This window comes from Pipistrellus kuhlii, unplaced genomic scaffold (assembly GCF_014108245.1).
Source record: "Pipistrellus kuhlii isolate mPipKuh1 unplaced genomic scaffold, mPipKuh1.p scaffold_m20_p_9, whole genome shotgun sequence".
NCBI classification, from domain to species: Eukaryota; Metazoa; Chordata; class Mammalia; order Chiroptera; family Vespertilionidae; genus Pipistrellus; species Pipistrellus kuhlii.
The window spans coordinates 1,715,437-1,741,690 of NW_023425595.1; the positions used below are offsets into that span (position 1 = coordinate 1,715,437).

A 26,254-nucleotide genomic window follows, 5' to 3' on the forward strand; every position below is an offset into this window, starting at 1 on the left:
AACCCATCTGGGCTGCAGATTTGATCCCTGCCATGATTGGAGCAAGTGTGGGAGACAGCTAATCGCTGTGTCTCTCACATCGATGTTTCTCTCTCTCCCTCCCTACTTCCTTTCCACTTTTTCTGAAAAGCAATGGAAAAAACCCTCAGGTGAGGATAAAAAAGAAAAAGGCACATAGTGGTCTCTCATGTTATGAAATTATTAGAAAATATAGATCATTTATATTTCCTGTTCTGTGGAAAATAAAACTAGTGCATAACTTTAACTGAATTGCTAAAACTGACTTTGGTGTCCATTTCTAGGTTTTCTGTTAGTTTGGCTTTCTATGTTTCTTTTGGACACGGTTTTATAATTTGGGGTGGTATGCTATAGAGACAATAGTATAGTGAGGGCGGGGACAGGCTAGATGGGGTCAATGGGAAAAAAAGGAGATGTAAGTTTTTCAACAATAAATATTAAAAAAATTAAAAATAGAACCTTTCTATTAAAAAAGGCCTTTGGAATCAGGCATTTGAAATCTCAATTACTGCATCACTTTCTGGGTACTGTAGGCAGTATATCAGTTATTTGTTGCTGTGACAACTCCAAATCTTAGTTGCTTCAAAAACAGTGACTTATTTTTTATGATTCTGTAGGTTGACTGAGGGGTTTTTCTGTTTTATATGGAATATTTTATTTCATTGCATTTTTAATCTTGGAGCAGAAGAACAATGCAGAAATCTGTTTTTAGAATAAGTTCTTTAAATGAGACAATGCATTAACAGTTATTTCCATGGTGCCCACTGTTAAAGTTCAGTAAATTGTGTTTGTTTTAATTATGTAGTCAAAACACTGTCCCAGATACAAAGTGGCTAACATGAAAATGTCTCTTGGTTGATAACGTGCTTGATTCATGTACTTGATTTAACAAAGATACTCTTAGCATTCCTGAATGACTGCCAATAGCTGCCATTGGTTGATAAATCCACTGAACATGATCAATTTGAGATACCTGCTAGATACTCAGAAGAGAATTTGAGAAGGCAGTTGGATACATAAGTCTGGACTTGAGAGAGGTCTGGATTGGAGATACACATTTGGGGGCCTTATGAATAGAGGTGTATGTATTTAAAACTGTGATTGGATAAGATTGCCTTAGGGAAGTGAATGTACATAGAGATGGTAGATGGTACTGACTCTGGGGGCACTTCAGAATTTATAAAGGTTGTGGAAATGGGATGGAACTAGAAAGCAATTTGAGAGGAGAGAGCGAGAGAGGTAAAGAGGAGAACTAAGTGGTGTTCCGGAAGCCAAATGCAGACAGTGTTTAGTGCAGGAGAACACAATCAGCTTTGTCGATGCTGCAAGTCAAGAATGTGGTGATGCAGCCTTACATTAAGGATGTGGTGATACAGTGGCTGATGGTGACCTTGACAAGAGCTATTTTGGTGGAATGATGGGATGGTGATTTGAGTGAGTTCAGGTTAGAGGCAGAATTGGAGGCATTTTACAAACAGTGCTTCAAGAAGGACTGGTGTAAACTCTTAGAAAAGAGTCATGGCTGAAGGAGAGTGTATAAACGAGACTTTCTTCAAGATGGCAGATGGGGGATGGTCTTGTATGTGGAGAGATATTGATAAGAGAGAGTGGGAAATTGGGGGTATACTTCAGTGAGTGAACATGGATGCCTTAGATAGCAGCACTGACAGATGCAAGTGGGAAGGATGTGGAAGGTTCTTTTAAATTCCATCTTTTTTTGTTCCCAGTAAAGTAGGATGCAGTGAAAGCAGTCAGGAATGAGGATGGGGGAGGAGGTGGTAGTTTGAGAAGAGAGGTGAGAAACATCTTTTCCTAACAAGGCTAGTTTTCTTGTGTCAGTAGTTGAACTTTCAGTTTAAAAAGTAAATAAAAGTTAAATAAACCAAATAAAATATTCCATTAATAGCCATCTTTTCTGAGTGACAGTACTTCACTGTGTTCTTACTTGAGGCATCTACTGCCAGCATTCCCTTCTGGGGTATAGCAGAAGTCCTGCAAACCATCTAGAGCTTAGTTTCACACTTAAAAAAGTTTTTTTCAGCGTACCCACTTTATACTTTGTCAGTGTTTCAAGGTTTTAGAAAAGCAGAAAGGATTTGGTCTTAATATGATAAAATTGATTGAAAGCACATGGCAAAAAAAAAAAGAAGAAGAAAAAGAAAAGAAACAGCATTTAAGGTAGAGATTGCCATTTTTAGCATTTGGCCTAGTTTTTTGAGTTTATTTGTGGTTTTGACACTTGCCTGCTAATTGTGATAGACTGGTAAACAGGTTTATTTATAGTCTCCATTCAGTAGACTTGTTCAATGTGTGCCTTGCCTGTTCTGCAAAAGTTCAAATGAAGTTTATTCCCTCTGTATCCTTAGTGCTGCCACATTTTTGGTGCTCAGAAGGGAGTTAAGGTAGATTGCAAAGGCAGCAGAAGAATGTTGCATATCAGAATCCCTGATATGATCATTTTTATAGAAAAGTATATTTAGCTCAGGGGAAGAATTTGAGAAACAGTTAAGAACATAAGCTTGATTCATGACCGAGGGATACATTATTCTTTCATGCACAGTCCAATTCTTAGAGTTTATTTTATTGTAAGACTGGCTGGTAGAACACTGACATCTCTGACAGTTTCATCTAGATTATGAGTGCTTTAAGGTATTGCTTCCCAGCCTTTTACACATAGAAAATTATAATATTTTATGGCATACAAAATAGTGGCAATAATCTAGTAGACACCACGTTAACCAAATAATCAAAGTGAACATTATTAGTAATGAAACAAATAAAAATTGTACGCCACCTGATAGCATATGATGAGAAAATATCAGTTCTGTATATTCCGCTTAAAGATTTATAACCCAGATATAATCATGAGTAAACATCAGACAGATTCACATTAGGGGGGGCGGGGACATTGTACAATAACTCATCTGTAATGTCTCAGCCAACGTCAAGGAGGAATGTAAGGAACTATTTCACACTGGAATAGACTAAAAGAGCCTGAACCAGGAGGTCATGGTTTGCTTCCCAGTCAGGGCACATGCCCTGGTTGCAGGCTCATCCCCAGAATAGGGCATGCAGGAGGCAGCCTGAGTCAGTGATTCTCTCTTATCACATTGGTGTTTCTATCTCTCCCTCCTCTTCCTTACTCTCTGAAATGAGTTAAAAAATTTTTAAAAAAATTTTTATTTATATTTTTATTTATATATTTACATATAAAAAAAGATTGAAAGAGATAAGACAACTAAATGCAATGCATGATTCTTACTTGGACATACTATCTAATAAAAGGATAATATGCAAATTAACCATCAGTCCATCACAAAGATGGCAGCGCCCATAGTCATAAAATGGCAGCACCCAGTCCTCTCAGCCCCACTGCAGTCCCCCAGTCCTGGGGGAGTGGGGTGGTGGTGGCTGGTGATTGTGGGCAGTGTGAGCAGCGTGGTGGAATGCTTGCTTCGTCGTCGTGGCGATGAGGCAAGCATTCTACCCTGGCCGTGGAGGGCCTCTGGGCAGTGGGCACAGGGCGGTGGTGGTGGTGGTTGGTAGGGGACGCTGGGACATTGCCCCGGCGATAAGGGAAGTGTTCCATGTCCAGATGCAGATGAGCCCTGGGCCACAGAGAGCCTCTGGGCAGCCGCATGGAGCCGCCAGGCCCCGCAGAGGGCTACTGGTGCACAGATTGGAGCGCAGGGCTACTAGTTGTTAAAATAGTTGGCCAAACTTTGAGTCTGAGGCTTAGGTGTAAAGAAGTATCAGTGTTCATTTCCTGATTTTGATTACCATAATGCAGTTATTTGAGAGAATATTTCTGTTTGTAGGAAATACAAAGTATATAGTTATTTGGCAAATTATTCCCAAGTGGTTCAGGAAAAAAATTTCATTATATTATTCTTACAACATCTCTGTAAGTTTGGGATTGTTTTTAAAATAAAAAATACGAACATGCAAATCCAGTAAACTCTGAATGTATGACTTACTTTAAAAGTTACATAGCTTTTTGTGGAGCTTGTCTTAGGTTATTAATCTTCTCATGGGAAAGCCATGTGAAGTAGCAACATAATTTATGTGGGAATGATATCTTTCATGGAATACATTTTCTTAAATTATCAAAGCTCATTAAGTGCTAAAATGCTTTTTAACTGTTTTGATATATTCTCTACTTTTTGGCCTTTTAAAACAGAATACATTGAACTTGGTCTTGTCTCTTTTGGATGACTAATGTTCCTAATTATATGAATATTTATTATCCAGTTCTGAAATATTATCTAAGTCTAGATCCACTTGTAGCCTTTGGGGTTTTATTTTGTTTTGGTCTCATCTCTCAACATCTGGTTTTCAGTTCTGTTGATGTACTTAATAGTTTGCCAGTTTTCTTTCTAGTGTTTTATATCTAATCTGCTGCAGTCTTAAAAACAAGTGTATGCCTTTTCCTTTTTAATGTTATGTTAATAAAACCGTGAGGTTTAAGTGTATTTTATCCAAGTGATGTACATACTGCACCTTCTAAAGCTTAATTCAGGATTATGACTAGGTTTCAAAGAGTTCTAAAAACTGAAGAGTTACTATAAATAGAAGGTATCTTTTTCGGTCATTTATTAACTTTCCTTAGAATGTCAAATGAAATCAGATACTTTTAAAGGAAACCCATCCTGATTTTTTTTTTTTTTTTTTTTAAATTTCAGAGCTCCAGAGATTATATTGGGGCTGCCATTTTGTGAAGCCATAGACATGTGGTCCTTGGGATGCGTGATTGCAGAATTATTCCTTGGATGGCCGCTCTATCCAGGAGCCTTGGAGTATGACCAGGTAACAGACCTATCAAGATAATCTAGTAGAATTGGTAGATTGTAAAGAAAAATAATAGAGTACTAAGAATGCATTTCTTTAGTTACACAATACATATGGAAAATCTTTTAAAAATAAAATGGCTAGTCCTGAGATCTTATGGATTTTAAATTTAAGATCTCAAAACTGTTTGATTTTTAAAAACTCTTTTATAACACTAAGTAAATTTCATAAATAAAGTTAGAGTCACAGGCCCAAAAAACAGTTTTGTAAAGTTCGTGGGAGATTTTTTTTTTTTTTTTTTGCATCATTTTTATACTATTGGACTGTGTCCATTTGAATACTAGTGCTTTAGCAGTGTGAGTAATAAATTGGGGGTGAATGGATGAGGTCATTAGAGAGGCAGGTATACTGATTAGGAGGCGTGGGAAATGGTGTAGCTCAGAATTGAAGAAGACCTGAAATAGGGATGGAGAGGAGGGGCAGTTATGGTTACGGTTTTGGATATTGGGGAGGGTGATGAGGGAGACAGACTTGTCTGGCATAAATTTCAGGTTTCTGATTTGTGTGGTTGGGTTGCTGTTTATCAAAGGGGGAAGACATGGGGATTAACAAATTTAAGGGAAAATCAGTTTAGAATATGTTCACTTTGAAGTACCTAAAGGCCAGCTGATTGGAGAGTTTCAGTTAGCAATTGAATCTACAGTTCCAGAGCAAGAGTTAAATATTTAGAGTTAGAGGTAAAATTAGGGACACTTGGGGCTTGTAGAGGGCAAGAAGAAGACATAAAACTCTGGAAGGCAATGTCCTATGGAGGAAGGCAATGAAAGAGTGTCAAGAATAAGAGGTAAACCAGAAAAAATGTGGAAATGGAAGAAACAGAGTTTTTAAGTAAAAAGGTAATGGGTAATAGTATTAAGGTAGGAAAAGGCTTAATATGGGACTATTAAATATGTCAGTTATTAACAGGCCATTACTTGTCTTAACCATATTTTGGGAGCGATAGTAAAATTCAAGTTGTAGTGTGTTAAGATGAGAAGTAAGATATAGGCTATTATTTTAAGACTTTTAAGTGAATGAGGAAAGAATTTTGAGTAGTTAAAGGAAATTTTGAGGGGGATAGAAGATATTAATCATTTATGTAAATTGAGGGGGATGATCTCAGAGAGAGGAACAAATAGAAGATGCAGGGGAGGACGGATTAATTAATAGAGCAGAGTCCTTGAGGTTTAAAAAATGAGAACCCTGTGTTCTCAAACACACTTAGAGGACTTATGCCTCTTTTTCCCCCTGTGCTGCTTGGCCATTAAATTGGAGAACAGATGTTTGAGGGTCTGCTATGTTTCAGACATTATCATGGGTGTATATTTAAGTTAACAAAACAAAGTCCTTCCCTTCATGAAACTTTACATTCTCATGGGGGGTAGGGTAAGAAAACAAAGTAATCATAGAGAGTTATCAGCTGGTAGAAAGCATGGTGGAGAACAATACAACAGAGTAAGGAAGATACGGGTTACTGAAGAGGGAAGGACTTATTATTTATTGGTGGGTCATGGAAGGCCTCATGAATAAGGTGACATTTGAGCTGAGAGCTGAAGGAAGTGAAAGATGAGCCATACAGATGTCTGGGCAAAGAGTGTTCCAAACAGAAGGATATTAAGTTGAGAGGCCCTGAGGCTGGAACTTTTCAGTATTCTGAGTGCTCATCTATACCTATATCTCTTCGTCTACTGACTCAGCCAGGCCAGTGACATGGATGTGGTCGCTCCAGTGCTCCCACAGTCATTATTCACCAAGCCTGTCAATCTAAGTCTCTCTTAAATCCACTCCTTCCTTTCTATCCCTACAGTCTCTCAATTCACACCCTTCTCATCTCTCCTCTGGCTCCAGCTTCTCACCATTCTTAGATGTTAAAAATGTAACTTGTCAGTTTCCTGCCTAGATGTCTCCTGTGGTTTCCCATTTTATTTCACCTCCTGGAGTAAATAAAATCCTTTTGCCTCTAATTCAATTTCATCTCTTGCCATTTCTTCCTTATTGAACCTCTGTGCTTCCACTCTGGATGTGTGGGCATTTTCTCCCGATTTTCCATATTATATTATAACCTTAACGTAAATCATAATAAATTAGATTTCCCCCACTCCTCCTGGGCTAACAAACTCTTCCTTATTTGTTCTTTAAGACCCAACTTGAGCATCACCTTTTCTGGAATTTTCTGTAACTAGAATTAATTTAGGTATTCCTTTCCTCTGTGTCTTTCCATAAAGCATGCATTTATTGTGGTATTTATAATAATTGTATGATACTTATAACTGCATTATATAATGTTGACTTGTGTATTTTCCACTATGAATTTCTCGAGGGCATAGACTACTATATCATTTAATTCTTGAATTGATACTTAGCAAAATGTCTGATATATAATAGGTATTCAATTAATATCTAATGCATGAAAGAATAAATTCTTCTGTTTTGTAAATTATTTTTCAGATTCGATACATTTCTCAGACTCAAGGTTTACCAGGAGAACAGTTGTTAAATGTGGGTACAAAATCCACAAGATTTTTTTGCAGAGAAACAGATATTTCTCATTCTGGTTGGAGATTAAAGGTAATTCATTTAAAAATACATATATTTAGAAAAACATTTTTTCTCAGATGTCTCATGCCCTCCATGCTTATTTTTATTTTATTGCATTTTTCCTTCTTTTGAATTTTCATTTTTGACATAGATAGCCCTCCCCTCCTCCTTAAGGGGAAAGCCCTTTTTTGAATAACTTAGCTCATTCTCTGACCTGGCAACATAATTATTAACTTATCTTAAATGATTTAAAAAAAAATGTTATGAGTATAATTACTTTTGTTCTGTGTGTTTAATCTTCTTTATCCAGGTCTTTATTATTAAGCTTTATAGGACAAGGACTGAATCAAACCACTTAGTACATAACCCAAGTACTGAATTTATTCCTGGATCTTTGGGGGATCAGTAAATCCTCAATGTAATATTAATTTTGTAATTATTTTGTTTAAGGACTTTGTTGTATGTATATATATTTTTACCTGAATCAAGCTCTCTTAGTTTTTTTATACTTTAATAAAAATACATTTATGGTAGTTATTCCTTTGAAACTACTACTTGCCTTAAAACAGTGGTTCCAAATGTAGGACACATGCCCCCCCCGGGGGGGGGGCAATTTGATTTTTAAGGGGGGCAATTCAAGAATGAGTATTAACAATGAATTTTTTGCATTTCTTATGGTTCTAGAGACCTCATATACAGTATATAAATGTATATTGTGGCATATTTATGCATTTTAGTTCTCTATTATATGTGTAAAAATTTTTAAAAATATATATTTTTTATTGATTTCAAAGAGGAAGGGAGAGAGAGAGAGAGAGAGAGAGAGAAATATCAATGAGAGAGAATCATTGATCGGCTGCCTCCTGCACACCCCCTCCTGGGGTTGGAGCCCACAACCCAGGCCGTGCCCTTGACTAGAATTGAACCTGAGACCCTTTAGTCCGCAGGTTGATGCTCTATCCACTGAGCCAAACCAGCTAGGGCTATTATATGCTTTGAAACTTTATTTGCTATTTTTTTCATATCACTTCATATTATTATTATTTAAAAAAATTTCTTAGTGATTTCTTCCTCAGTACTTCAACTGCCCTTTCATACTTTTATTTTTCTAATTCATGTTGCCATGTTTTTTGGAAGCTGGTTTAGATCAAGTTAATGGCATTTTAGGCCTCCTCCTTGTAAATAGGAGTTCACTTTTTGAATAATAAGAACTATATGTTACAGGATTTTAAAGATGCTTACTTTGGGGCCTGGCCAAAAAATGGTTGGGAACCACCGCCTTAGAATATCAATATATTAAACTAAATATGCCAGGATTAAAGGAATAAAGAATTTACACATGATGGGTAATAACATATTATTTCCCCTCTTTGATATATTCAATAAGACACTAGAAGAACATGAGGCAGAGACAGGAATGAAGTCTAAAGAAGCCAGAAAGTACATATTCAACAGCCTGGATGATATAGTGCATGTGAGTACCACAGTCACAGTTGTGAATCGTACATGCTAAAGGTGCTGGGCTTGATTGTCAACGGTATGAAAACATCATTTTCTAAATGACTAGAATGCTTGCTGTTTTTTAACCCTTTCTGATAAAATTGATTTTAAGTTTTTAATCTTTCAGGAACTAAATTGTATTTGTCTTTATTAAGTAACTTATATAATCTGTTTTTTAGTTAAAAAACAATATTTTTTTTAAAGGGAAAATCCCAACAAACAAATTTTCTTTATATCTCATTAGAAATGGATATATTTAGGGAAAAGGCTTTTTTCCTTCTTAAACCCTATTTGATGCTTGAAAACATTTTGAGAATTTGTTAAGCTCAACTGTTTGTTCTTGTTTCAAAATAATTATAGTTCCTTGTTCTTTTCTATGTTGTGTTGTATTTTTTTTTAACTGAAATTTTAGCATATGCGATGGCTCATTTTTATTTGATAACTTGACATTTTGATTTTGCAGGTGAACACAGTGATGGATTTGGAAGGAAGTGATCTTTTGGCTGAGAAAGCTGATAGAAGAGAATTTGTCAGTCTGTTAAAGAAAATGTTGCTGATCGATGCAGATTTAAGAATTACTCCAGCTGAAACATTGAACCATCCTTTTGTTACTATGAAACATCTTCTAGATTTTCCTCATAGCAACCAGTATGTTACTTTAAAATTTTTAAAAAGCGATTCTGGGAAAATAATAACTTATCTATCTATCTATGCCTAATATGCAAATTGTCCCTGTGGGAGTTTAACCAGGAGACTAATCACTCACTATCACGTGTGCTGACCACTAGGGAGTGGCGCGGACCTGAGAGTGGTCCCTATTAGTCCTGATCGTTGGCCAGGCCTAGGAACCCTACCCATGCACGAATTTTGTGCACTAGGCTTCTAGTACTGTCTTTAAAAAAATGAGTGTGTTAAAAATGATTCAATTTCTTTATGAAATACAAATATTACAGTGATCTCTACCTCACTTTTTTGTTTTTGTTTTGCAGTGTAAAGTCCTGTTTTCATATCATGGATATTTGTAAGTCCCACCCAAATACCTGTGATACAAATAATCACAATAAAACTTCATTTTTAAGACCAGTTTCTTCAACTAGTACAGCTAATCTGGCAGCAAGTTTTACTAAACTTGGCACATTAAGAAATCAGGTAAGAATCTAAGAATTTATTTTTTTTCTGATTGCTCATTTTGCTTTTGAAATCTCATGTCACTAGTTAGAAGTTACAGTTCTGGTGAGGTCTTCCATGGCTGTCCTATTAAATATCTAATATTTCAGGGAACAGCTGGAACAGACCTACCCAAATTCACTTGTTTCCTCTCACCTTTCATTCTTTCAATACCCTCTACCTGCCCGCTGTGCCATAATTCTAAGAATAGTAGAACTCAGTACAGTCAGTGTCTGGACCCATTTTGATCATAGAATTAAGATTTTAAGAAATGTGTTTTAATTCTCTTTATAAAGCATGTGTGTAGCAGTAAGACTGTTCTGTGTAATGCCACGTACATTGCTCATTGCAGGCATTAACCACATCTGCACACTCGGTTGTGCACCATGGAATCCCTCTGCAGGCGGGGACTGCTCATTTTGGCTGCGGTGATGCTTTTCAGCAGACACTGATTATCTGCCCCCCAGCTATCCAAGGTATGCTTTCATTTAACTTACGCTTTGCATTTAGGCATGCATTATTCTTAAACAAATTTAGTTATTCCTTAAATATACTGTACAGTTTTTGCTGCATTTAATGCTATATTTGAATTTAAGCTTATCAGTAGCCTTAGACCAGTGACGTTTCATCGTTAACAGCATGGGTCATGTGACAGTTGTATTTCCTGTAGAGTCTAGCACGATAAAATACCTCAGTAGGAATTAATGAGCTTGAATGTTATGCGTTGTCCTGTACTGAGTGTCACTGCTCCAGAAGTTCAGCTAAGTACATATTATCTATCATCACTAGACAGTCAAGTGACTGGGAGTTCACCTGGTTACTAAGTTTTGGTCAAAGGAATTCTGTCCCAGATGTTCTAGTCTTGTTCTTGAACCATATCTTAGTTTTTTGTTTTTCAAAAAGATTGATTTTGACTAAATCAAATCCCTTAGTAGATAAAAATACCAAATTAAGCCCTCAAGTGTGATGAGTGGCAGAATTCCTTTGAAGAGGCCATAAATTCTCAAAGGGGAACTTCTTCGTGGTTCTTAGTGGGTGATAGCAGCAGATTTTGTGATTGGAATAATGAGAATAAAATCCTACTTCCTAGTCCTTTCATAGCATTTTGTTCTTGCTAAGATTTAACATCTACTTATATCTTAAAAAAGCAAGAAGTTAATTATAATTGGGGCCCTTTGAAACATGATATTAATACTGTATGTATAGGTATGTATGTGTAAGTAAAAATTGTTGCTAAGTCTGTACACCTGGGATATAGTTCTGTTTCTCTGATTTGCTGTGTTATCCTAGACACATCTGTTAACCTGTTTCGTCTTAGTCAAAGGAAACAGGCTGAATAGATACTGTCTTAGTCATTTCTAGCTCTTAATATTTCTGGATCCTGAAGGTTATTTGAATTTTATATTTGATTTAAGAATTTAAGCAATTAAAAAAATTAATAATAATAAAAAAAAAACACCCTACTACAATGCTTAACAAGCACCAAGAATGTTTGTTGCCTTGATTGGCTGGTAACAAGAGATATGAAAACATGTCAACTCTATAGCCACTTTTGTTTTATCCATGTAGATTTACTTTCATCTATATGTATATTGGGTTTTCATATAAGGTTTTATTGAAAGGTTTGTATCACTAAAATATTAAAAACACACAACTTAGATGATTGCTTCACAAGATGAGCTTGTGGTTCAATGGTGGACTATTCCTGTGACAGTGACTCATGGCTGGTCTCTAATAATGAAAATGAAAATATAATGATGAAACCCACATCATTATATTGTCAGGACTCTTAAAGATTTTGCTGTGTTTATTTACTTGATTTTTCTCAATTATGTATTATAAAAACTTTAAGCATATAGAAAAGTTCAAAAAATAATATTATGCCTTTTACCCTAGATTCAACAAATGTTAATACTTGATAAAAAAAAAATAATTAGACCACTTCAGGGGAGAAGATAATAGAATTCTTCTTATCTTAAAATATTAATTATGAGGAAAATTTAAGGACATTGTGGTTTTTGTTGGGATTTGAGAATTTGCTCTGTCCTTTAATTCTTGTTAAAGTGAATTTTGAGATTGTTTATGCTGCAATGTATCTATATTGCTGGGTGTTCTTATAGTCCTTTTCTTGGATAATTTGCTGATCAAGACATGCTTTTTTGAAGGGGCAAGAAAGTCAGTTTATGAAAAGAATCTGTAAAGAAAAAAATCTGTAGATCTTCGTTAAACTTAGTTCAGATCTAGTTCTTTAGGTGGAGCTCAGAGGGTAGAACACCCAGGCAGTAAGATAAACTTCTCTGTGCAGAAAATAAACACAGCAAAATAAATTTTCCTCTTTGGAATTTAAGAATTTTTATTTTTCAATTATACTTGACATTCATTGTTATTTTTTATTAGTTTCAAGTATATGGCACAGTGGTTAGACACTCACATAACTTGACAAAGTGATCCCCTCAATATTTCCAGTACCCACCTGGCTCCATACATAGCTATTACAATATTTTTGACTATATTCCCTGTGCTGTACTTTATACCCCCTTGACTATTTTATAACTACTAATTTTTACTTCCTAATCTCTTCACCTTTTTACATAGCTCCCCAAACCCCTCCCCTCTGACAACCACCAGTCTATTCTCTATATCTGTGAGTCTGTTTCTATTTGTCTATTTATTTTGTTCTTTATATTCCACATATAGGTGAAATCATATGGTATTCGTCTTTCTCTGATTTACTTATTAGCATAGTACCCTCCTCTTTAGGATTAGCACTTAAAATATATTCATGCAATAAAAATTGTAAAATTATTTTTCAATAGGAAAAGAAGACAGTTATATTTTTCTCTAATGGCCAGTCAGATATACCTAACATCACTTTTATCTAAAATTGATTGTATTAAATAATCTGCCAACCTATATTGAAAATAACTCCTGCGACAAATTGCTTTATAACAATTTCTGGAATAATGTAACAGAAGGTAGATAAAATGTACATTGCTTTCCTAATAGATTACTTTGTTAGTGTTAATGAAAATTTTATGTAGGGGATGGTTTTACAATTCTAACCACATTTTAAACAATTGTTTAAATTTATAAGAGTTTAGGAAGAAAATTTCTTTCTCTGAGTTAACTTATGTTTGAGAACTGTTCTTTTCTATTTCACAGGTATTCCTACAACACATGGTAAACCCACTAGTTACTCAATAAGGGTAGATAATACAGTTCCACTTGTAACTCAGGCCGCGGCTGTCCAGCCACTCCAGATCCGACCAGGAGTTCTTTCTCAGGTCGGTAATAATTCATCCTTTCTGCATGTGTGCTGTCCTCTCCATACTCAAGTAGGGGAACTGATCCATTTGTATTGGGAAACAATGAAAATATCTGGATGGGAATTCAAGCTTTGTAGATTTTTGACTTTAACTTTTAAATTATTAGATGATTGTTTAATGTATTTTTGATTTTAGGATCTAATGATGAATGATTTATAACTCTTCCCCCTCTTCTTCCCTCCCTTCTCTTTGTTATTGTTTGTTTGTTTGTTTGTTTGTTTGTTTTTGGTGCAGCAGACATGGTCTGGTAGAACCCAGCAGATGCTGGTACCTGCCTGGCAGCAGGTAACACCCTTGGCTCCTGCTGCCACCTTAGCTTCTGAGGGTGTGGCTGGTTCACAAAGACTTGGAGACTGGGGGTAAGTTAGGAAAAAAAAGTACTTTTTTGTGAATAGTTTGCAAAATCGTTTTTGTTAAAAAGGAAATTCAACTTTTTCAACTTTCTCCTTAGGAAAATGATTTCACACAGTGGTCATTATAGCTCAGTGATGCCACAACCTCTTCTAACCAATCAGATAACTTTATCGGCTCCTCAGCCAATCAGTGTGGGCATTGCACATGTTGTCTGGCCTCAGCCTGCCGCTACCAAGAAGAATAAGCTGTGCCCAAACAGGTTGGTGTTGATATTTTAACTTTGTTCTGCATTTTGAGAATTAATCTTTAAGATAAATTTTGCATGCACACTAAAGGGTCACTCTGTTGTATTCAAAATGACCTCTTTGATAGCTTTGTTACAAACACTAAGCCAGCTCCCTTCTCAATTTCTCAGAGGTATTTTGGTAAAACTAATGGAATGGGAGCCAGGAAGAGAGGAAATAAATGCTTTCAGTTGGTAAGACTGTCTTTATTGCCCTTTTGATATATTATTTACCTATAATTTTAGACCATTTTAGACACAGATACCACATTTACCAAAAAAAATGGCCATTTGAATGTAATAAATGCAACCTATATTGTTTCTATAGATAATATTTTATGTTTTACAAAACATCTGTATGTTAGTGTGTTATATACATGATCTTGAGCCAAGTGAAAATTCACATTATTTATTTTAATGAGATTTCTTAGAAAAATGTTATGTTCATATTTTGACTATAGAAATGACACGTTATTTCTTTGATTGCAGGAGTAATGCATTGCAGAATACCAATATCCCACATTCAGCATTTATTTCTCCAAAGATAGCAAATGGGAAAGATGTCGAGGAAGTAAATTGTATAGAAACACGGGACAATCATAACTCAGAAGAGGAAAGAAATTGTGAAACATCTGTCAGGCAGGACCCTGATTCATCAGTTTCAGACAAGCAGCGGCAAACCATCATCATAGCTGACTCTCCAAGTCCTGCTGTGAGTGTGATCACTATCAGCAGTGACACAGATGAGGAAGAGACAACACAGAGACATTCTCTCAGAGAGTAAGTGCCAAAGCAGTTTCCTGTGTGGAAACTGCACCCTTAAAAAATAACGATGGCGCCCCCTGGTGTGGCGAACAATAACTTTCTGTAGCCTAGTGTCTTTGGAGTAAATTTCCTGAATAGTATTTAACATTGTTATAGCATTTTCTCTGTATTTATTTCCTTTTGTCTATGTAGGTTACTCTTAACTGGTTCATATATTTACATGAATTAAATTTTGGCTACTTGACAAATATCTTCTCATTTTTTTATTTATCTCCCCTTCTCTCTTACTAGTTGTAAAGGTAGTCTAGATTGTGAAGCTTGCCAGAGCACTTTGAATATCGATCGGATGTGCTCATTAAGTAGTCCTGATAGTACTCTGAGCACCAGCTCCTCGGGGCAGTCCAGCCCATCCCCTTGCAAGAGACCTAACAGGTAAAGGAAATTTAATAGTGGCATACAATACATAGGAAGTTAACTAAAAAGCCTGATTTCTTTTGTAGTTGTTTAAATTAATAAAGATTTTAAAAGAATCATCTGTTTTTAAAAGGGTAAAAAGCCAAAAACTTCAACTTTAGCTCCATACACTGTTATTATAACTTAAGTTTTGAATAAGAACATATACTTTCACAAAATAAAACAAGACTGTTTTGCATAATAAAGTGATGACCCAGTGTTAATAGAATACCTGCTGTGATTCTTTCTCTCATTGGTGATTGCACGGTTTCATCCGTATTTCCTTGCCTACTCTTCCTTTTGCCCAGGAACACGGATTGCCACTAGGGCAGTGAGCTTCCTCTAGCCTGCATGGTGCGCTAACACATGAAGTGATTTGCCACAAAAGTTTAAGCGGAATACATTTGATTTTAGCTTTAGGATTCATTCATTCATTTTTTTTTTTTTAGTGAAAACAAAATTTGAATAACTTTTAGATCTTAATTTTATACATTTGTCTTCTCTCTTTCTTTAGCCAGCTATTTGCATACTTATAATCAAAGCTCTGTGGAAGACAGAGTAATTTTAACACATCTTATAAATTGCTTATAATGTGGTTTGGAAGTTGATACTACATTCCCATATACATAAATATGTACATACATATGAAAGCATGTATATATAAATGTATGTATAAGATATATGAGCAAAAATATGTAACCAAAATATACCTATAGAAAGTGATGCTTCAAAATGTTAAATATGAAATGAATGATTAAGACAGACAATAAGTGCTGTGAAAATCACAAGGAGAGATACTCTCAGGATCCAGAAAAGTAAAGAAAAGATGAGAAATAATGGGATTCTTGCTAGGCCTGCAGAGGAGTAGGGAAGACCTTTCAAATAAGTAGTCAGTTAAAAGGACACAAGGTACCACTAAAGAGATCTATTTTAACATTAGAGTTTAATCTGAAATGTCCATCACGTTTGTACATGTCCTTTAAATTATCCAGAAGAGGGCTGCTTTTGTAGTATTTGATGAAAAGTTCTGGAATTTAGAAAGTGGGATTTATGAACTACTAAGGATCAGCTGGGAAAGGAAAGAAGAGATAATCCAGAGCTAAAAGAGGTTCCTAAACAGGACAGAATTGGGATTATTAGTCGGAAGAGAGAATTAACATGAGAGTCTAAAAAATTTATGAAAAATGCGTATTGACCAAGGAAGAAGTCGTAATTAGATATGAAATAATTGAATAAGTTTGTTACCAGTTTGCTGGAGCTTGAATATCATTTAACTTTACATTTAATGTGAAATGCATATTATTCACAAAAGTACTTTCTTACTGTAGTATGTCAGATGAAGAGCAGGAGAGTGGTTGTGATACGGTGGATGGCTCTCCAACATCAGACTCTTCGGGACACGATAGTCCTTTTGCAGAGAGCACTTTTGTGGAGGACACTCATCAGAACACAGAACTGGTGCCCTCTTCCGACACAGAACCCAAGCCAGCTGTCTGTGCTGTTGTGGTGCCACCAATGGGACTAGAGAATGGATTAAATGCCGATGAGCATATGGCAAACACAGGTAAGCTGAGTCCTCCCTATTTCTTTTTTTTTCTTTTTTAAACTATAGAGGACTTTATTTTATTTATTTATTTATTTTATTTTTAAATAAATCTTTATTGTTCATATTATTACAAATGTTCCTCATCCCCCCCCCTCGATTGCTCCCCTTCACCAGGTTCCCACCCCACCCTCTGCCATTTCCCCACCCCCCATTATCCTCATCCATAGGTGCACAGTTTATGTCCAGTCTCTTCCCATACCCCCCTCTCCCCTTTTCCCCTAGAATCGTCACTCCACTCCCCTTCCATACCTCTGATTCTATTATATTCAACAGTTAATATTGTTCATCAGATTTTTTTTAATTCCCTTGGTTTTTAGATTCACTTGTTGATAGTTAGGTATTTGTTGTTCATAGTTTTTTTTTTTTTTTTTTAATATATTTTATTGATTTTTAACAGAGAGGAAGGGAGAGAGATAGCTAGAAACGTTGATGAGAGAGAAACATCAGCCAGCTGCCTCTTGCACACCCCCTACTGGGGATGTGTCCGCAACCAATATACATGCCCTTGACCAGAATCGAACCTGGGACCTTTCAGTCTGCAGACCGACGCTCTACCACTGAGCCAAACCGGCTTGGGCTGTTGTTCATAGTTTTTATCTTTATTTACTTTCTCTCCCGAAAGAACCCCCTTCAGCAATTCATATAATTCTTGTTTGGTGGTGATGAACTCCTTTAGCTTTTTTTTTTATTAGTGAAGCTCTTTATCTGGCCTTCGATTCTGAGTGATAACTTTGCTGGGTAGATTATTTTTGGCTGTAGGTTCTTGCTATTCATCACCTTGAATATTTCTTGCCATTCCCGTCTGGCCTGCATGGTTTCTGTTGAGAAATCAGCTGACAGTCATATGGGTGCTCCTTTATAGGTAACTACCTGCTTTTCTCTTGCTGCTTTTAATATTCTCTCTTTATCTTTTGCTCTTGGAATTTTAATTATGATGTGTCTTGGTGTGGTCTTCTTTGGATTCCTTTTGTTTGGAGTTCTTTGGGCCTCCTGGACTTGTAAGTCTAATTCTTTCACCAGTTGGGGGAAGTTTTCTGTCACTATTTCTTTCAGTATGTTTTTGATATCTTGCTCTCTCTCATCTTCTGGGACCCCCATAATTCTGATGTTGGTTTGCTTGAAGTTGTCCCAGAGGTTTTTTACATTATTTTCAACTTTTTGGATTCTCTTATCTTCTTGCTTCTGCGGAGGAGTGTCTTCTGTCTCTTTATGTTCCAAATCTTTGACTTGATTCTTGCGATCTTCCATTTTGTTTTTAGGACTCTGTATAATATTTTTTATTTCAGACAATGTATTCTTTATTTCTTGTTGACCCCTTATTATTTCTTGTTGATCCCTTATTATTTCTTGTTGATGCCTTTTCATCTCCTCATAGATCTTATTGACCTTTTCTAGGAAATTCTTGAAAAACCTTATAAGCGAGGTTTTGAACTCTATATCCAGTCTTTTCCTTTATTTCTTTTGTTTGCGATCTGTTTCCTTGTCTCGGCATTTTCACAGCTTCCCTGAGTTGGTAGGGTGGCTTTGTGTGCCAAGGTGTCCTATATGGTTCAGTGAGTCAGCCTCCCAGTTACCTGAGGCGGACAGTCTTGGTGTAGCCCTTTGTGGGATGTGTGCGCAGACTTGTTGTTAAGCCTTGCTTGTTGTTGGTATCACTGGGAAGCGTTGATCTCCAAGCCAATTGGCTGTGAGGATCAGAAGTGTCTCCGTTAGGAGGGTTTCTGTATTCCGCTTGGATGGGCTGAGTCTCGGGGTGGCACAGACAAGCTTTGTTGAATCCCGCACAATTGGTTGCAGGCGTGCGCACCTCTTTGGTATAGGCACAGACCAGCTTTAGATTCCTGTCTGCCCCTCCCTAGGAGAGTCCTATTGGCAGCAAACGAGGAAGCTAGCCACTGGAAAGGCCTCTATGCTCTGCTTGGATGGGGTGTAGTCTCAGGTGGTGCAGACAAGTTTTATTCAGCCCCTCCCTACGAGGGTCTGGTTTCTGAGTCCCTCAATAATGGCCGCTGACTTCCCACACCTCCGAGAGATCTCTGCCAACTGCCCGACAGTCTGGCCTCTCCCTATCTGGGGCCGTCTATCAGCGCAATAGGGTGGTTCTGTTTTCCTCTTGAACAAGAAAGCTAGCTGCGCATTAGCTGTCCGCCCTCTCCACGCAGGGAGTAAGCCAGTAGCAAACTCAGCCCACCCTCTCTGCGCTCCGCAAGCAAGCTGGCAGCGAACTCTGCGGCCGCCTTTTCGCGCGCACAGTTCTCCGCACCGTCACAGTTCCTGAGGTTCAGCGCGCCTTCTCTCTCCTTCCCAGATGGTAGAGCCTCCCCTCAGCCAGCCAGCCGGCACTTCAGGGTGACGTTTTCCCTGTTTTTCAGTTCTAAATTCAAACTTGTTGTGGTAGGCTGCATTTGGGTGTCTGCCCTATGCTGCCATCTTGGTTCTTCTCCCCTATTTCTTTATAGTCCCTTAAAAGGCCTTTTTATTTTTATTGTTGGAGCTATTACAGATGTCTCCATTTTCCACCGCTTTGTCCACTTCCTCCCAACCCCTACTCCCTCTTCCTTCTGGCCATCACACTGTTGTCTGTGTGTGGATTATGCATGTATGTTTTTTGGTTAACCCCTTCACCTTCTTTCATTCAGTCCCCCTCATCCCTCTGTTCTGACAGCTGTCAGTCTATTCCACATATCCATGCCTCGGTTTCTATTTTGTCCATCAGTTTATTTTGTTGATTAGATTCCACTTAGGAGTGAGATCATATAGTGCTGGCGTATTTCATTTAGCACAATAATCTCCAGGTCCATCCATGCTTTCACAAAAGGTAAGATTTACAGCCGAATAGTATTCCATGGTGTAAATGTACCACAGGTTTTTTTTTTTTTTTTAATTCACTCATCTACTGGTAGGCATTTGGCTCTTTCCAGATCTTGACTATTATAAATGATGCTGCTATAAACATAGGGGCAAATATATTCTTTTGAATTGGTGTTTCAGGTTTCTTAGGTTATATTTCCTGAAGTGAGATCACTGGATCCAAAGGCAGTTCCATTTTTAATTTTTTGAGGAAACTTCATACTGTTTTCCCCAGGGGTTGCACCAGTCTGCATTCGCACAAACTCCACTAGGGTTTCGAACCTTTTCTCCACATCCTCCCCAGCACTGGTTTGTTGATTACTGATGGTAGCTATTCTGACAGGTGTGAAGTAGTATCTCATTGTGGTTTTAATTTTCATCTCTCTGAAAAGTTTATTATTATTATTACTTTTCACCTGAGGACATTTTTTCCATTGATTTTTAGGGAGAGAGAGGGAAAGACAGAGAGAAACATCGATGTGAAACACACTGATTGGTTGCCTCCCGCACAAGCCCTGACCGGGGCCCAGGCCAGGGAGGAGCCTGCAGTTGAGGTATTCTGGTGCCCCTAACCAGAATAGAACCCGGGACCCTTGGGTCCTCAGGCCGATGCTCTATCCCCTGAGCCAAACCGGCTAGGGCTAAAAAGATTTTAATTTAGGATCACAGAGAATAGTATTACCAAAAGTCACCTCTGAATTTCCAATTTGATCTTGCCAAGTTGCACAAAAGAAATCTCTTCTTATGTCATCCAGTGCTTGGAAATCATGAGATCCCTTTTCTTTTTATTTAATTTTAAGGTTCTCAAATCATTATTGTGTAAAATATCTAAAGACCTTTCTGATTTTTAGATGATAAGGAGAAAGCACTAATGCTTTTAACATTTTGCTCATTGCCAGATTCTGTGTGCCAGCCATTAATAAAAGGACGATGTGCTCCTGGGAGAGCGAACCAGCCCTCCACCGTGGGTGCTCGTCAGCAGAAACTGACATCAGCATTCCAGCCCCAGCATTTGAGTTTCAGTCAGGTACGTTTGTCGTTGGTGAATTTATAAGAAGGAGCCTCTGGAATTTACATGCAGCAGTATTTCACCTAAGGGGAACAGATTCTGAAACTGTATGCAATCTTAATATATTTTACCCCTTTCCTTATCCCAGGTGACTAAAGAGTAATAAACCCGAAATCGGAAAATTAAGATTATCCACAGAAATGGAATGCCTCAGAAAAATGAAGCTCTTAGATCCTCTTAAATATAATTTTTAGTGTGTTGTTTTCTTAGACCCTTTAAATCAGAATGCACATTAATGGATCGATGGCTACATTTCTTATGTTAGTCATGGTGATAGTGAGAGATGATGTCTTATTGAGTACTCTCCATCTATTCAGCACGGTGCTCAGCAGTGAGTTTACAAACTTGGGGAAAGAAAAGATCACAGCTATTGGAGTAAGATCTGTGTCCAAATCCTGGTTTTGTCAAACATTACCTTACCCAGGTCTCCTCAGCAAATCTGGACCACAATTAATGGGAATAATAGCTATATCATAGGGTTGTTTGGGAATTAAATAATGTCTTGTATGTAAAATGTCAGCTCTACACATGATAAGTATTCCTCAAATGGTAGCTATTAGTTGTAGTGGTGGGGGGATAGTGATAGTACTAGCAGTGGTAGTGGCAATGTTATTATCATCATAATATGTAGTAATAAATATTACAGTGTTAGTACTAATATATAATGTATTTTTTTCTCTTGATTTATACTTAGTACAATTTAAGATCTGAGAAATCCTGTGCTCGCTTCGGCGGCACATATACTAAGATCTAAGAAATCCTCTATGATATATCAGTCACAGAGTTTCTTGTAATTTCCCTTTTTCTTATTAACTTGTAAATATGTATTTATTGTGTTTCGTCTGCTTGTTTGTTTTGGATAGGTTCAGCACTTCGGATCTGGGCATCAAGAATGGAATGGAAACTTCGGACATCGGAGACAGCAGGCTTATATCCCTACTAGTGTTACCAGTAATCCATTCACTCTTTCTCATGGAAGTCCCAATCACACAGCTGTGCACGCTCATCTGGCTGGAAGTACGCACCTTGGAGGACAGCCTACTCTGCTTCCGTACCCAGCAGCTACCCTCAGTAGTGCTGCTCCAGTGGCTCACCTCTTAGCCTCGCCATGTACCTCAAGACCCATGTTACAGCACCCGACTTACAGTATATCCCATCCTAGTGGCATAGTTCACCAGGTCCCCGTGGGCATAAACCCCCGCCTGTTACCATCCCCAACCGTTCATCAGACTCAGTACAAACCAATCTTCCCACCACATTCTTACATCGCAGCATCGCCTGCGTATACTGGATTTCCATTGAGTCCAACCAAACTCAGCCAGTATCCATATATGTGAAAACTCAAAAGGAGTATATTGAAGAAGCTCAATGATAGAAACATTTGATTAAAAATAAAAACATGGTATTTAATAAATATTAGCCATGGCACAAGAAACTTATTTTTGAATCATGTAGACTTGGGTGCAATTTAAACAACTTTGAGCTTTAAAAAAACAAAAAACAAAAACACAAACTCACTTTTAATGTGTTTTGCACATTTGGTATAACTTGTCTTTGGTCATGTTATCTTCTTATGTAGTAACTCTAGACAGGTGACTTATGGGAGCAGAAGTCCAGTTTTGCTCCTGCTATTTTTTATAAAATTGCCTTCTAACTAGTGCAAGACACGTCCACATTTGGGAAGCCATTCTGTGTACAGACTTAGAGCAACAGATGCACATATGTCAAAATTACAGCATACCAGTGAATTGTATTATCCGTGTCTTAGTGTGTAAATGTCGGTCACTTACCTAAGAAATTGAGCTATTGTTCCTTACATTTGCATGTGTCTTTGCATGGGCAAAATGTTGCCTCAACTTTGCTCTTAATGTCGTTCTAATAATCTCAGCTGCATTGTAAACCGTTCCCACACATAGTGCCTTAAATATTTGAGGTTGTTAATGTTATTACCTATATATAAATGTTGAGGACTGCAGCACTTAAAAGTCAGACCTACTTTTTAGTTTTCTTTTGATAGAGTAATGTTCATTTTTGGTTTTGTGTGGTATGATTTGAGGTTGTAGCTGTTTTTTCCTTACTAAGAGGGCAGCATGTTTGCTATAGCTGAATTCTGCTGTCTGAATTTTCAGAATGATCTAGCTTCAAGAAAAGCAAGCAGTTAGTAGTGCTTAAGAAAAATTGATTCAGTATCTAATGGATAGTTGATAACTGTCACAACACAGCATTTTATATACAGTTAAGTAAAACTGCTATACAATCTAAGTTTATTTTGGGAGTGTTTGTATAATTGGATTTAATAAAATATTTAGAGGTTCAGTAGGCATGACTTTGAGTAGATAATGAAAGAAAATGCAAATTGCTCATTGATTCATGATGTGGTTTCATCTTAGCTTGGGCAAACCATGCAGTATTTAATAAGTAGTAGCAGAATATTTACTATTGAAGCTTGAAAAGATGTGAGTTCTTTGTGTGCAATTTTTCATTTATGCATGTGAGGGTTTTGGTTGTTTTTTTAAAAGTATTTTTACATTGTAGTACTTGTTTGCTTGTTGGTGGTGTTTGCTTATTTAATACATTCCGTCAGGGACAGAAATTACATGCATTTCTTCCTAGGAAGTGTGTCTTGGGTTTTTCCTTTCTCTCTCTCTCTCTCTCTCTCTCTCTCTCTCTCTCTCTCGTTTTTTTGGTGATGGTGGTGGTGTTTAAATGAAGTTGCTTTACAGCACCAAAGACTTAATCATCCATTTCTATATAAAAGGTAGCTACTTTTTTGCATAGACCTCAAGTATATTGTAGTGTAGAGGTGGAATGTAAGGAAAGGTATTAAACAGGCTGTGTTTTAGCTTATGGGCAAGTAATAAATTGTATCATTTATCTTGAATGTATCATAGATAAGCTGCTATATAACGATTGCCACTTCAGATAGCTGTGAAATTAGGTGATTAACTAGTTGTTACTTAGCCTTCTAATTTCTGTATAAGTCTAATTACATGAAATAGAAGTTGGGGTTTTGATTTTTTACTTTGCTTTTCTGTTTGGAGTGTCATTGTAACTACTGTATTGTAAATGATGGAAAATAATTGCATATGTTATTTTGGGTGTGTTAATTGCATCAGTATTTTATCTCTATTAATGTTTGTGCTCATCACTGCATATAAAAACTTGGATGTATCAATGTAACTTAATTTTTTATTTTCATACTGGCATTGTAGACACTTGAGAAAGCTGTATCTTGCAGGCTTGACTTAACTTTTTTTCCTTAAAATCTGGAATATAATCTTACAGCATTTACTGGAATAAACAGTACAAAGCATTTGAGTGTAAAGCTCTCCAAATGTTTTGGATTTATAGCATTTCTTTGATAAACGAATTGCATACCACTAGTACAGCTCTAGTACAGTGTTGACAATAAGCTAATGATGGACAAACTTTTCTTTACTCCATTAACACAAGCAGTGTTTTATTTAATAATCATCAATGAAATAAATGTGCCTGAAATTGATTTTAAAATTTACAGTATTAGATCATAAAGTAAAAACCAGCAGTACATTTTTAGTCACACTGAAAATGAAGGACTTAATTTCCCCCACAAGTTTCAGTGTTTTTAGTAATCAATTCTATGCATTTTATATAAATAGAAATATGTATATATTACACATAAAAAAGAGTAGCCTAAGATTAATTTAAAAGATTATTTACAGATGGCAAATTTATGAAGTTACTATTTAAATAAATGCCGTTGCCCTCCACAGCCTTCTAATTTTATTTATGTGGTCCAGCAGCTCACTGGTATCTGTTTACTTCTTGGAGGAGAATCAGTGCCGGCAGCGGAAACTGGAAACAGGTGCAGCGGTTTGATTGATGTTTGTACCCCAACAGGTACAAAACCGGCGCAGTTTGCTTTTTATTCAGAGCCATTTTCACTCCCCTGATACATCCTGTTTTCCATTTTTCAGTTCCACGACTACATTGGTCTTGTTAAGTAGACAGTTAATGATAAACTTCAATGTTTTCATAGTAGTAATGCTTGATAAAGGCCTACCCCAGTAAAATACATTGCTCTGAACTGATTCCAATCATGGGCTTTTTATGTGTTTAAAAATAAAAAAATGTTAAAGCTTAAAGCATAATGACAAAAAAGGTTTGGATTTATACCTTCTTTAAAGCCATTTTTACCAGTTTTCTTTGGTTTTAATGCTTTCTTAAATAAAACACTGCATGAATTTCAAGTTGCGCATTTGCATACTATTTTAATTTACAAATTATTTTTTATCAAATATCCTGATATTTAGTTTACTTTTTTTTTTCTTTCCCTTCAGGGTGTTTAAGTATGTTACTGTAGTAGCAAAGCCTTTTCATTTTAAAAATCTCTACTTATTTTAAACTTTGTTTGCATTAAGTAAAAGTTAAATCATACACTGCAAGGTGTAGGAGGATTTGTTTTAATGAACCAATGATAGATTTGATTACTAAGTTTGAACTGTTAACTGTTTAACAATCTTAGACTTGTGGCTTTCTTTCTTTGGTTTGTTTGTTTTTGCTTTTCTATGCTACACTAGTTTGCCATGTAGCAATTGCACTGTGCAATATTACAATAAGGACTGGGAAAATTTTTATGGATGTAATGTCTATTACGGTTTGCGATAGTATTTCTCTCTAGTTCTCAGTGATTTAAATGTGACCAAGCCTTCTGTACTTTGTCACAAAAAGCGGGTTTTCCAGGTGACTATTTTGGTGAGTGTCAAAATAAGAATTTATGGTGTATTACTGTCGATTCACTTTGAATTAAAATATATATATTGCAGCAAACAGCTTGTTGACTTTTTTTCCAACCCAGGACTGCTTATAGGATAGAAAAGGGATTGGCTAGTACAGTGGTCGGCAAACCGCGGCTCACAAGCCACATGCGGCTCTTTGGCCCCTTGAGTGTTGTAACTTCTTCAAATAGACTCGCCCAGGCAGAAAACTGACTTCTGCTCATGGGCCACGAAGTTTCAATCACACTGTACGTGTGCGCCTGCACATGGTAATTTTGTGTAAGGGCCACACTCGGGACCAAAGAGCCGCATGTGGCTCTTGAGCCGCAGTTTGCCGTCCACGGGGCTAGTAGCATTTAGAACCTAACTTATAGTCATCTCAGTTAATTCTCCAAACCATTTGTGTGAGATAGGTATTATTATCTTTATTATATAATAGAAACGAGGGAATAGGTCAAAATATCTAGGTAAGTGGACCAACGTCACAGTGCTAGTGAAAGGTGGATCTGGGATATGAACAAGGCTGTTTAACTGTAACTAATTTACTTTCCACTAGTTCTTTTTATTTTTCAATTGCAGCTTACTTTCAGCACTTGGTATTGGTTTCAGGTATACACCTTAATGGCTGGACAATCAGATACTTTACATAGTGTTCCCTTTGATATTTCCCGTTACCAGCTGGCACCTTACATAGTTATCACATGTTAATGATTGTATTTCCAATTCTGCACTTCACATCCC

General features: G+C 36.8%; 1 protein-coding gene across 8 annotated transcripts in view; it reads left to right on the forward strand.

Annotated features, from left to right (window-relative positions):
* Window positions 1–25,565, forward strand: part of HIPK3 (homeodomain interacting protein kinase 3) — a 59,406-nt gene extending 33,841 nt beyond the window's left edge. For 3 of the 8 annotated variants that reach the window (XM_036428621.2, XM_036428622.2, XM_036428623.2), the window contains exons 3-17: window positions 4,701–4,824; window positions 7,294–7,413; window positions 8,771–8,857; window positions 9,347–9,531; window positions 9,873–10,032; window positions 10,403–10,526; window positions 13,213–13,334; window positions 13,611–13,735; window positions 13,828–13,989; window positions 14,146–14,208; window positions 14,503–14,793; window positions 15,070–15,210; window positions 16,560–16,795; window positions 20,587–20,714; window positions 21,620–25,565. In XM_036428621.2, the coding sequence (XP_036284514.1) occupies window positions 4,701–4,824; window positions 7,294–7,413; window positions 8,771–8,857; window positions 9,347–9,531; window positions 9,873–10,032; window positions 10,403–10,526; window positions 13,213–13,334; window positions 13,611–13,735; window positions 13,828–13,989; window positions 14,146–14,208; window positions 14,503–14,793; window positions 15,070–15,210; window positions 16,560–16,795; window positions 20,587–20,714; window positions 21,620–22,093 (2,542 nt within the window). In that variant the 3' untranslated portion in view covers window positions 22,094–25,565. Of the gene's footprint in view, window positions 1–4,700; window positions 4,825–7,293; window positions 7,414–8,770; window positions 8,858–9,346; window positions 9,532–9,872; window positions 10,033–10,402; window positions 10,527–13,212; window positions 13,335–13,610; window positions 13,736–13,827; window positions 13,990–14,145; window positions 14,209–14,502; window positions 14,794–15,069; window positions 15,211–16,559; window positions 16,796–20,586; window positions 20,715–20,844; window positions 21,445–21,619 lie in introns of those variants that run through there. The other 5 variants (XM_036428624.2, XM_036428626.1, XM_036428629.2 and 2 more) reach the window with 4 other exon arrangements.
* Window positions 25,566–26,254: the final 689 nt, after the last annotated feature.